Raw genomic sequence first — 13,148 nt, 5'->3', positions numbered from 1 at the left:
TTTTGCAACAGTGGCCCAGACTCTGCAACTCTCTCCCCCACAGAGCCCCGAGCTCTGTGGACTGATCTCTTAGATATCAGCTAAAACCTCATCTTTTTAAACGTGCTTTTGCAGAACTTTCTGGCATTTTTGTCATGAAGCGCTTTGTGCTGCTGATCTTAAAGACCCTAAATGAAATTTGACTTACTCAAATATGCTTATTTACATTTAAATGAATCAATGGGTTTTATATTTTTAGTGGTGACTGAGTTTTCAAACTGAGTTTAAGGGTTTTAGATCAATACTTAGCAATGGCAATATAACAATTTAAAAGCAAAAAGCTGAACAGTATGATTACTTTCTAGAAAGGACACTGTTTATTCTGGATGAGCCGCTGATCACACTCTCAAACCTGCCTTATAAAGTCAGTATAAATGAATCGAAGGAGGACATCACGTCTGGATAGAAACATCAGTTAATCCATAAGGGCAGTGACAGGCTACAATGTAATCAGCCTTACATTTACACTGAAAATCATTACTCTCTCCTCTCATTTACTGGCCCATTACAAATCCAACGTGCAGAAACAGAGTGCAAACAGATCATGTGTAACTGTCCAAATACTTAGACTGCACTGTAAATGTACTTATTTAAGCCACACGGCTAAGTTGAAAAACTGCAAATACAACCCATTTCATCATCCCTGTTCTCTCTCCCTCTCGCTTTTCAACTTAAACCAGGCAATTTGAGCAGCTGCATCATACTCAAAATGAGAACGAGGATGAGGATTAACCTGAATCTGTTATACTCAGGCAGGAGTGCTGAAGAAGTCTGGATCTGAGGAGGAGATGTCGGGAAAGCCACCATATTAGCCTGTTAGTCACAGTACGACTCCACCCTGATGCACTGCACAGTTGGGTAAACACTGCTTAGGTCAGGAAACCACATGGGACTCAGACTACCTCTCGCAATCCCAAGCCAAAAACCTCTGATACACCTCTTAATGCACCGTAAACAAGCAGCGTAAAAAAAAAATCATCCAGTCCACTTTGAAACTGAAAACTAACTGGAAAACAGCCGCAGCCTCACCTTGGTTTCATTTTGCATAATTAGTAAATCAATGCTGTGTAGATTAGTCTTCCATTTCAAGGTCAGTGGAGCAGGTACAATGAATAAGAATGAAACAAAAAGGGAAACATCTCTAATACGCACATAGAAGAGGCTCAAAGTCGCTACAAGAACACAGGATGTGTAGATGAAATCAAAAGAGGCAGATTTTTGGAACTAACGAGCAACTTATCAATTATCGGTGATACAAAGCATCGGCACACTTACAACAAATTAATTCAAGACTATTCTCTGTTTGTATTTATAAACAGATCTGAAACAGTTTTGAGTAAACAACATGTACATCGTTTCACCAGTATTTCGGTGTTTAGAAGGTGACTCAAAAGGAAAATGAGGGTAGAAGTGCAAGGTGAGTCAGTCATAATGCAAGTCCTGGGAGACAGTCTGTAAAGTTTCATGTGAAGTTTCCATCATAGGCTGCAGGCATCCTCGGGCAATTCTCCCAGCAGTTCATCCAGGTCATCATCTGTGCAACAAACACACAGGTCAGCACATGAGACAGTATTTTAATGCCTCAGACATTTGATTAAACAAAAACAAAACAGCAATGATTGCAATTTTTCAACTACAATCATCAGGGGTTAGTTATTAAGTAAAAAACACACATGGTACTGGTTTCATCTTGTAATGCTCTAATACTCAGTTGGATGAAAAACAAAGCAATGCATTTTTTATTAGGTGCTGCTGCAAATGCAAAATGCAAAGAGTGATTTGATGGTGATGCCAGATCAAAGGCCATGACGGCATCATAACGGATTTGTAGAATAAACAGTTTGAATATAGCATTTTAATCCAGTTTTCCTGCTCGCATGCATCGAGGCAGTGAGCTGCTGTGACCACTGGAAGCAATTCAGTTTGTTCTTTCAACACGTGGGCGGGAGGAGCTGGAGCTCAAACAGCACCCCCTGTGACCACTGGATGTCATTGCTATTATTGGTTTTTAGACTGCGCTCCAGAATTTTAGACCATAGCTAGATGTTGATCAGCCTAAGATGCTAACATTTCACATTTCTGCATGGAAATTCTCAGCTGTGGATTTCTTAGGATTTGTCCTCCAAAGACAGTCACTGTGTTTGTCATTTAGGCAAATTGAGGTAAAATTCTGGGACTAAGAATCCTAAACATGGCTTGCCTTTTTGCATCATATCATTTTTAGATATGAGATAAATATTTGCTCATCAGACAAAAAACAAAAAACAAAAACAGTTTAAAAACAAATCAGGCTATGACTGATAGGGTTTCAGAATTGCAGTCAAATGCCAATGACCAAACATCATTAATGTTTTATTCGGAAAATAACTCCTTATATTTCAGAGCGACAGCAGGCGAGCTCACGATGTGAGAAGAATTAATCTCTCTTCTGCTTCTCTACAAGTGTTGTTTGTACTAAGCTCTTTTCTCCCTGTCTGCAAGTGTTACTGCATGTGCCCCACCTGCATCCCAGCTTGGCTCCTGTGGTGCTGTGCTCCCACCACGCTCCAGGGAGCCTCTGCCACTGTCTACAGGGGCTCGAGGGTCTCCCTCTGTGTGTCTTTCCCAATCTTTTCCCTCGTCATCCTCTTCATCAAACATCAGCTGCATGCAGGAAACTGGCTCCTGAAGGACACCGGGAGACTGAGTGGGTGACAGCAACATCGGCTCCTAGAAAAGAATGAATATGTTTCAAAGGGACTGATGACAGGTTGACAGGACATATATCTAAAAAGAAAAAAAGTAAATATGTTTTTGTATTTCTTGGAATGTAGACGTGCTAATCTTATTTTCAGCAGCAGCCATCCTGCTCACCAGGACCAGAGGGGGAAGCTGAGTGGAGGTCAGACTGACTCCATCAGCAGCGTAGATCCTCAGCAGGTTATTGGAAGTTACATTCAGGTAATGGTTACGATGGGAGGGGGAAAACACACCCACCTGTTCACAGAAGTAAGAAACTGATTTGTAACCACTGTATAACTCAGATACAACACTATAGTTATACGATTGTGGGCGGTATGCCTTACTTGTTTGAGCAGCAGCACAGCCCCGACCTTAAGCTCCTCTGCTCTGTCCTCTAAAAGACGCCGATGAATAGTTCCCTGAATCTCCCCTTCAGTCCAAAGCATTATAAAGAAGTACAAAAAACATTTAAACACACACAACTACTCATAACTTCTCACAAAAGATACATTTTAGCTGCATAAACACATCCTCACTTTTTCACTTTCCTTCTTGAATACAAATGTTTTTATCCATAATCTGCATTTTATGATCAAAATGTATGAAACGCTTCATTATTTACCTTCTTTTTTTATTAATCTAGCAATAATTTTTTTTATTTTCTGGACAGGCAACCACCAAAAAGTCTGATAATTCAATGAAATGGCATGAAAGCTCTCACTTTAATGTGCATGTGAGTGTGCACATTTGCACAAGATAAGAAGAAAACATGGAGAATTCACAAAAAGATACCAGTCAGAATTTCTTTTCCTTCTATTCACATTTGAGTAGAAGACAAACTGACCCCCAAACAGCATAAAGGTAAAGATGAAAGATTCCTTTTAATCTGCTGCTACCAGATTATATAATACCCAAAGGAGTATTACTCCAAGGGAAGTTCAACACAGCCAGGCTTTCTTTGCTGTAGCTGGCTCAACAAAACCTAAAACCTTTCACTGTTACGCCAGGCTTTCTGCTTCCCGCCCTGTGTGACGCTCTCATAAAACCGGGCATTACATACATCACGACTCTTATCCACAAAACGATCCCTATGAGCGTCCCTACTACAATCAGAGAGCTTATCAGGTGATGATAAATAGATAAAGAACATTAAAAAAAATAACAGTAAAATGCAACACTGTTGCAGTTAAGATGATACTGAAGACCAGAGATTTAGCACCAGGTAAAAATAAATATAATTCTAATAGTGGCCGTTCCAGCAGTGTTAAAGAAACTCGACAGCAGATTAACGAATACAGTCTTGTGAGAATTTAATGCACAATTAGCGTTTCATTCAATGGTTTTACTAAGGTGCAACTTAACAATGTGCACATATAAAACATCTTTGGAAAGCAGAGAATCTATAATGCGCTTAAAACAGGCTGTAAATAAAACAATCAGTGAAAACACTGCACTTGTACTCAATTTTAAAGTGAAACTTGGAACATAACCGGCTCCTGAGCAGTTTGTGTGTTCAGCAGTAATTCAGACAGGTAAAAAGTATCTTGAGCCACAGGAAACTCCGTAAACCCCTCAAGTGATCCAAATTTGCAGGATTTATGAATACTCTGCTTGCCAACTCGACCAGCTCTGCCAACTCTGAAACCTTGACCCAGCAATCATTAGCTACGAGCTCCAGCTGCCTAGCACTGAAAGTTAAAATAATTCATGCCGACAAAGCAGGAAAAGGCTCCAAAATGACAGCAAAGTGTATTCATTTAGCCGTTTCTTCAGTTCATAAAGAGCCAGCAGTTAATAGATCAAGGTCAAGTTGATGTTAATTACAAGAAATTCATATCAAAATCACCATGTGACACCAAAAGACCTTGGGGAAGACACAGCAGACTCCTTTGTCTGAAAAATAGTTGAAATTTTGCAAATGAACATCTAAAAGCATTTTAGATGTTCATTTGGTTCATTTAGGAACCAAAAATTTGACTAATGAAGTTGAAACGAGGCGTAGAAAGGGTGGGTGCAGCAGCGAGTAGCACTTGGAAAAGTTTCCTTAGCAAAAGCAAGACTGGATTATACTCATTACCAGCAAAATCTGAAGACAAAAAATATCATAATCTCTGTAAAAAACAAACAAAACTCAGGACAAAAACAGACAATCATAAGCACAGATGCCTTCTGCAGTAGCAACAGAGAGAAAGGTCTCTACCAAAAGTCTCTCCATGCCGTGATGCACACCAAAGGACATTATTAAGAGTCGACCATCTAGGATGCCCCATAATTTGCTTTGGGCCTTTTTTTGGCCATTTTGAAACTAAAACAGGAAACTGAGTGTGAAGTTTAAAAAAATAAAAAATAAATGTAAATAAATAAATGGAAGAATCAGGTCACATTTTACATGCCTAGCTATTCACAGTAACCCAAAGTTTTGCAAGCCAATCCACATTTCTAACAATGTAGGAAAGCTTTTTCCACACTTTGTGATGTGATTATTCCGGGTAAATATTCAAACCCAAGAGGATTCAAATATTCACGTTTGACGGAAATTTCCAAAAGAAACCAGAGACAGCAGCATTTTGCACACATTTCCATAAACTTTCTGACATATTTAGTGTAACGGTTTGGGCAAAAAAACAAAATCAAAAACACAACAGGAAAGCCAAAAAAAAAGAAAGAAAAAAAAAAGAATATGAACAGTGTGTCACTCTGAATAAATCCGAGATTGTATTGAGAGCTTCAGAACAAGCCTGGAATAAAAACCTTTTAACACCACAGCTTCCTTCTTCAAACTCATAAGAATAAAACTGCATGTTTATTAGACAGCTAAGCTGCATCTAAAGATCCTCATCAGCATCTCCCAGATATGGTTCTTCTGTTTTCATACAAATATAAAAATATCAGAAAATAGTGAAAAACTTTCCTGAAGCTCAGAATGACACCTAAATCCACAGCAGACTCTGCTGTCAAGAACGTGATCTAAAGATCCGTGTTTCCGTTTTTTTCCACCACCAGACTGCTGTCATACGCACCGAGTCGTGTTTATGTACACATTAGGAATATTTTACCCATTTTAAACTGCAAAAAGTCCACAAATGGAGGCTCGAGGGATCGGCAGCGACATGAAAGAGTTCATCACTCACCAGAAGCAAGTGTTTGAATCCCCATTTTTCATACTTATACATACACACACATTATGATGAAAGCCCAAAATTTTTTGTTAATGATAAATGATTAAGATACTAATATGTTGATTAATTTCTCCTCAGCTTGTTTTTTTTCCCCCAGCACTAGTGGATGTTAAGCGTGCGCTGTTAGCAGCTTCTCAGATAACACTGTCTGCTGGGTAAAAAGCAAAGAACCTTCCAGCAGGTCAGGGTCACATGACTAAGCAAACAGTTTCTTGTGGTGTCAGAAGCACTTAATACCCGCCCACTACTGATGCCAATCTGTGGCAATTGAATCACTAATAAGCACTTAAGTCCGGTGTTGAGAGCAACATCCACTCCTGAGTGATGATAATCAGTTCACCTCATGTGGCTGCTCTCTGGGGGCCATGGCAACCGACTCAGCTTAGAGGTGCAGCAGACAAAAGTGGGGGGAAAGGTTTAAGAAAGAGCGGGAGAGGAAACGAGCGGTGGGAAGAAAGAGGCGTCCTGCTGTTTGGGCAAGACGGGGTGTGTGTACATGTGTGTATGTGTGCACGCAATCAAGCGTGTTACAATAGCTGAACTCTGCTCTCGTACCTCGTGGAGCTCAATCAGGCGAGCTCCCAGTGAGCAAATGTCAAATGTGCAGGAAAAAGCTCACAGCTCCTCTGCTCCCATGGTTCAGCACTAGTTAACACGCTTTCCTGTTTCTTTTCCCTACCGAAGTTTGCTTTGAGGCTCAAGTGCTCTACTAGAGTCGAGCATTGTAATTGATTCACAATGAATCATCATACAGGGAGTGCAGGATTATTAGGCAAGTTGTATTTTTGAGGAATAATTTTATTATTGAACAACAACCATGTTCTCAATGAACCCAAAAAACTCATTAATATCAAAGCTGAATGTTTTTGGAAGTAGTTTTTAGTTTTAGCTATTTTAGGGGGATATCTGTGTGTGCAGGTGACTATTACTGTGCATAATTATTAGGCAACTTAACAAAAAACAAATATATACCCATTTCAATTATTATTATTATTATTTTTTTACCAGTGACACCAATATAACATCTCCACATTCACAAATATACATTTCTGACATTCAAAAACAAAACAAAAACAAATCAGTGACCAATATAGCCACCTTTCTTTGCAAGGACACTCAAAAGCCTGCCATCCATGGATTCTGTCAGTGTTTTGATCTGTTCACCATCAACATTGCGTGCAGCAGCAACCACAGCCTCCCAGACACTGTTCAGAGAGGTGTACTGTTTTCCCTCCTTGTAAATCTCACATTTGATGATGGACCACAGGTTCTCAATGGGGTTCAGATCAGATGAACAAGGAGGCCATGTCATTAGTTTTTCTTCTTTTATACCCTTTCTTGCCAGCCACGCTGTGGAGTACTTGGACACGTGTGATGGAGCATTGTCCTGCATGAAAAGCATGTTTTTCTTGAAGGATGCAGACTTCTTCCTGTACCACTGCTTGAAGAAGGTGTCTTCCAGAAACTGGCAGTAGGACTGGGAGTTGAGCTTGACTCCATCCTCAACCCGAAAAGGCCCCACAAGCTCATCTTTGATGATACCAGCCCAAACCAGTACTCCACCTCCACCCTGCTGGCGTCTGAGTTGGACTGGAGCTCTCTGCCCTTTACCAATCCAGCCACGGGCCCATCCATCTGGCCCATCAAGACTCACTCTCATTTCATCAGTCCATAAAACCTTAGAAAAATCAGTCTTGAGATATTTCTTGGCCCAGTCTTGACGTTTCAGCTTGTGTGTCTTGTTCAGTGGTGGTCGTCTTTCAGCCTTTCTTACCTTGGCCATGTCTCTGAGTATTGCACACCTTGTGCTTTTGGGCACTCCAGTGATGTTGCAGCTCTGAAATATGGCCAAACTGGTGGCAAGTGGCATCTTGGCAGCTGCACGCTTGACTTTTCTCAGTTCATGGGCAGTTATTTTGCAACTTGGTTTTTCCACACGCTTCTTGCGACCCTGTTGACTATTTTGAATGAAACGCTTGATTGTTCGATGATCACGCTTCAGAAGCTTTGCAATTTTGAGACTGCTGCATCCCTCTGCAAGATATCTCACTATTTTTGACTTTTCTGAGCCTGTCAAGTCCTTCTTTTGACCCATTTTGCCAAAGGAAAGGAAGTTGCCTAATAATTATGCACACCTGATATAGGGTGTTGATGTCATTAGACCACACCCCTTCTCATTACAGAGATGCACATCACCTAATATGCTTAATTGGTAGTAGGCTTTCGAGCCTATACAGCTTGGAGTAAGACAACATGCATGAAGAGGATGATGTGGACAAAATACTCATTTGCCTAATAATTCTGCACTCCCTGTATTTATTTTAAGACTGAGTGTGTCTGGGTTTGTCTGTTACCTGTCGGGTCCTTAAACACTGCCTTGGCATCAGTATGCGTGTGGACGATGCTCTTCAGAAGCACAGCCATGTTTGGAACTTTATTTCTGACCAGCTGTTTCAGTGCAGCCTAACAAGAAGAGGGAAAATACACACACAGACACACACACACGATAACTTTTGCTAACAATATTGCTAAATAATTAATGGATTAACAGATTAAATATAAAAAGTTGATCATTCATCTTTTTAGTAATGGTTCAAGCAAAAATATCTAATTCTTTCTTATAAAATGGGTCTGAAGCATTTCTATGTTGAATACAGTAGAAAACAGAACACAATTAAGTGTTAAGAAAAACATGGAAGCTAAATAATTCAGCTGAGGATTGTGTGATGACAGTCTGATTTCATGGCACACATTTTACTCACATATACATTTAATGTTAGTATTATAAGAAAATAACCGAATCAACTGTTTGCTTGTTTTTAATTGTGTAAACACATGTTCTGTGCTCCAATTGGATACTGAATTTTAAGAACTCTTGTGTGCAATTTCAGATTCTTTTTCTAAATCTTCAAATTTAAGCTCTAAATCTATCAGCACATCAGGGATAATGGGCTTTTCACATAAGAGCCTACCACCTGCACTATTTATTACATTTTCGATGGGAAGAGTCGGAGGACCGGAGGTCTAGCTGGGCTGATTGGCTGGTAGTACAGTGGGCAAGTGCAAGCCCAGACAACTGCTGGCTGTGCACACAAATCAAGAACACGCTCGTCTCCCACAAAGATAAAAAAACAAAACATAAATGAATAAAAAAAATAAAAAAAAATCATCTTTTGAGGTTCTGGGGCAGAATTACGCTTGTTTATCCAACAAAATGCTTCTGCAATATAACAGCATGGAGGAAATTTTATTTTGGCAGTGGACTACCTGCAGCTGTAGGATGTGCAATTTAAAATTTACAGGGACATAAACATGAAGGTTGGTTTCTGGGAGGCGGCTGGGGACTTGGCACCGTAAACGGCCAGCCAGGATGCCTCGCAAATGGACAGAATTATTGCTTTTTACCTTGTTTGAGTGTGGCCTCTGATGTTTTGGTGGCTGTGAGCACAAAGCAAGAGAAAGCCCGAGTATATTTGCAGCCTTCCTTCTCTCAGTGACGGCCAGTTTAAAAACTTCAGTGTTGCTGATGCAGCGTGGTGTTGAATTTAAACCACATTCGCTTTAATTCGCAGCACTGCCGTAAAGAGAGTGCAAAGTGCACTGTGACTGGGTGAAAATATGGCATCATATTGTCCAGGAGGGGTTTGACTTCTGTGCAAAGCCACATGTTGTCTTTTACGCAAGTGCTGAAGGTACAGGGTTTGGAGTTGCTTAAAAGTGCCTCATGTGGGTGTAATACTTTTGACATCAACTAGAATGCGAGGGTCTGTTTGAATCTCTTCATGTGGACATCCATGTGCCCTCCAATGTGCCAAAACTGCAAGGTCGCCAGCTGTGCAAGCGTCCCTCAAGTGGAATAGGAACAACTAATCATCTGTGATGTCCACAGCTGTCTGCAAGTGTTTGCACGGGATTAAAAACCCAGCCTTATTTACTTTAGATAAACTGTAAGTGTTCAGTCATTCCGATAATCTATGATAACCTGATGCTTTGAAAGAAACTTTACAAATGATATCAAATCTTCTCCAGTGTACCAACCTACTGATTAACCTCAGTTTTTAAATTAACCCTCGACACAAATCTGGTGTTACAAAGATATACTGATGGAAGTAAATACACAGCAGTGAGCAGGATTTCCTCTTGAGATCAACCTTTCTTTACACTGCATTTGTTAGAACACATTGAGGCAGTGTGGTCATTTGTTTATTCACGAAAAACAAGGATTTGGGGAAGCTGACATTCACGTCAACGGCTTAACCTGAGCGAGCTTATCCAGCGTCCTGCCACCGACTCTGCTCCTGTTAAATGGAGCCAGTGACAAGCAAACACAGCAGAAACCACCGTGTAAGGTTTCAAAATGACTGCCACTCAAAGCTACTTCACACTGGCGGCCCTTCACACACAGCTACAGGAGAGCGACAGCAGAGTCCCCATTAGTGTGACTGATGAGCGATCGTACTGTTTATAATTACACAACACCTCCAGGACAGCGCCGTCATTTGTCCTGATTATGCCAATAGACCTCCAACGGCGGCAAACGGGCCGTTGTGGTGTGAAGACACATAACTTGTAAAGAGGCTTGACCTAAATATTAGACAGCGCTTGAATAAACAGTACGAGTGGGACTTCTTCTCCATTTGTGTAACGATGTTGTCAGCTCACCTTGCGAAGCACCATGACCACACTGTAGGAGTGCAGGAAACATGATGGATGCCTCTCATCCAATCCCATCTCCATCTTCATCGCTGCCCAGGCACCGCCACTGAACTCTTCTTCCTCAGTCTGTGAGCTGGAAGCCTTTAACATAAAGTTTTTACACCCACAAACATACAGCGACACTATAAATGGAATTCTTGACCTTTGCTGGTTCTTCCAAGTGGCTCTAATTAATATTTCACACAAATAACTGTAAATAGTGTTATGTAGAGTACTGCATCCTGTACAAACAATGCACAAATTGGCAGGCAGCTACTCGTCCTACGTAGACTAGCTGTTGAACAGAGTGGAGCATTAAGCAGCTGATGTGCCAGATGTTTCCTTCAGGAGAGCAAAAGTGAGAGAATACTGCACTTGACATCAGGGGACTATTAACAAGCTGGATGTGTAAATAGGCAGCTCTTTTCCATGTCAGCTCATAAGGTGGTGTCAGTGCTGTTTTAGTCATTCATTTCCGCTGCCTCCATGTGGCCAATACAAAATCTGTTCATGATTTACTGGCCTCACACCGTGTGGACACCTGGCATTTTCAAGCCTTTTCTGTAATCTCGTCTGCTTTTGAAGGTGCAACAGTGATAGAAAAGATGGGAAAAAAAAAAAAACCTGCTTTATTTACCTGACTTGGTAGTCGAGCCACAGCCCCATGGGCAGGAGTCTGAGGAACAGAAACCACAATCTCATCCAGGTTCTGACCCTGAGGCTGAGAGAGGAAATTTAAATCACTATATGCCAGCAAGGTGGGAAATAAAAACAAAAAAAACCCCCAAAACAGAACACATAACTAATTCATTTTCTTTCTGAGTTCTACTCAGGCGTCTTTGCCTTGGCTTGACCGTGCTTGTGCTTTCATTTGCAGAAAGCCAGATTAGGAGAGAGTGCATCAGCATCACATGAGACCAACCTGCTGTGGCAGAAGCCCAGCTGGACCAGGGAAGCGCCGGGTCCTGGGCTGGCGTGGCTCTGAGCGAGGCCTCTTCTTGGGAAGCTTATTGGAGGCAGAGACTAGCTGGACCAGGCGATTGGTGAGTACTGGCGTGTGAAGAGGATGAGAGTTCACAGAGGGAGAGGGGGAGGAAGGAGGTGCCGGGGAGACTGTATCAAAGAGGTTGCGGGGCTGAGAGGAGGGTCTTGGAGTTGTACATGTTTTCTGTGGCTGCTGAGGTTTGTTAACCGTCCTGGAAAAAGAGCTCAGGGCTGGAGAAGTTGCAGTGAAGCCACGGAAAACGTCAGACTTCTGTGGAGGGGCTAATGGGAAAGCAGGACATGGATTTGGATGTTGGACAGGTGGAAAAGGAGCCAAATTGTGACCAGTGGAGCTAGAAGTCTTGGATGCGGCGCTAAGCTCCCTCACTGTCCGAACAGGTAGTGTCTGAGTCTGTCCACAGGTCGAGGGTCGCAGCATTTTGGCTGGAGGCTCTACTGTGGGTGCACGTGGAGCAGGAGGTTCAGGCATCCGTCCCATTTGGCCATCACATTCCTCCAGGTCTGCTAGGTCAACATCCCAGTCATCAAAGTCATCCTGAGCCACACAGGGCTTCGGCAGCCCCTTAGCGTGAGCGTGACTCTGTTGTGTTGCCCGATTTGGCTCAGAGTTATTCAACGTGGGAGAAGGAGTAGGGAGAGGAGAGCGGGAATGAGAGGAAGATGAGAGCCGTCTCAACCCCAAAGCAACAGTTTGTCCCGTAGCAGTAGTGTGCGTGCTGCTCTCTGATGCTGTGCCATTGCACGGGGCAGCTGATCTCTCTCCAGTTTGCTGGAGGCAAATTTTCTCCGGCTCTCTGTGAGTAACAGAGGAGGCACGCAGAGCACAGGATGACACAGCAGCTGCCACATTGGCTGGTCCAGACACGGAGCAGGAAGCCCAGTCTGTCTCGAGCAGGTCCTGGGAAACACGCGCGCGCACACACACACACACACACACACACACACAGTGGGATTACGAGGGAACAGAAGGAGGACCATTATGTGACAGAAAGCAGCCTGAAACGACAGTTAAATAAAATCAGGTGTTATTATATTTACTGATTATTACCTCATCTTCAAAGTCCTCGCCAATGCTGAAAAGGCCACTTAATTTACAGGTCTGTAACACAAACACAACAATAAAACACAGCACGAGTACCAATAAATGTCAATAATAATAATAATAGTAATAATATGTCCTGGTAAACTCGAAAACATGCCACACATTTGAGCTACTTAACGTGTATTAGCTTAGTTAGCCTCAGCTGCGTTCAGTTTGCTGGACTTACCATTGCAGTCATGGGCTATCGCGATAAAAAAAACCGTTGTTGATCACTTTGAACAAATATACCAGACTTTGTAAGACATTAATTGCCATTTAATGCCGGCTTACAAATATGATCTCTGCTATTTCTTTTCCTTTTTAACTACAGTTAAGTGAGACTAGCTTGCTAGCTACAGGTAAAGTTTATCTGGGCTGTACTGCTTGGTATCGCGCCGCCACGTTCAAACACGACGTGATGACGTAAG

At 42.0% G+C, this 13,148-nt stretch overlaps 1 protein-coding gene across 1 annotated transcript; it reads right to left on the bottom strand.

The window, feature by feature from the left end:
* Nucleotides 1-1,320: 1,320 nt before the first annotated feature.
* hrob (homologous recombination factor with OB-fold) lies at nt 1,321-13,140 on the bottom strand. The gene is made up of 10 exons (XM_026164242.2): nt 12,908-13,140; nt 12,688-12,738; nt 11,557-12,537; nt 11,272-11,355; nt 10,602-10,736; nt 8,294-8,402; nt 3,105-3,190; nt 2,893-3,015; nt 2,541-2,748; nt 1,321-1,573 (listed from the first exon to the last, which is right to left on the bottom strand). Exons 1-10 carry the CDS (start codon nt 12,917-12,919, stop codon nt 1,518-1,520), a joined length of 1,845 nt encoding a protein of 614 aa, XP_026020027.2. The 5' UTR covers nt 12,920-13,140; the 3' UTR covers nt 1,321-1,517.
* Nucleotides 13,141-13,148: the final 8 nt, after the last annotated feature.

This window comes from Astatotilapia calliptera, chromosome 4, assembly GCF_964374335.1.
Source record: "Astatotilapia calliptera chromosome 4, fAstCal68.1, whole genome shotgun sequence".
NCBI lineage: Eukaryota > Metazoa > Chordata > Actinopteri > Cichliformes > Cichlidae > Astatotilapia > Astatotilapia calliptera.
The sequence above is the reverse complement of the archived record's forward strand: the minus strand, read 5'-3'. Positions and strand labels throughout refer to the sequence as shown.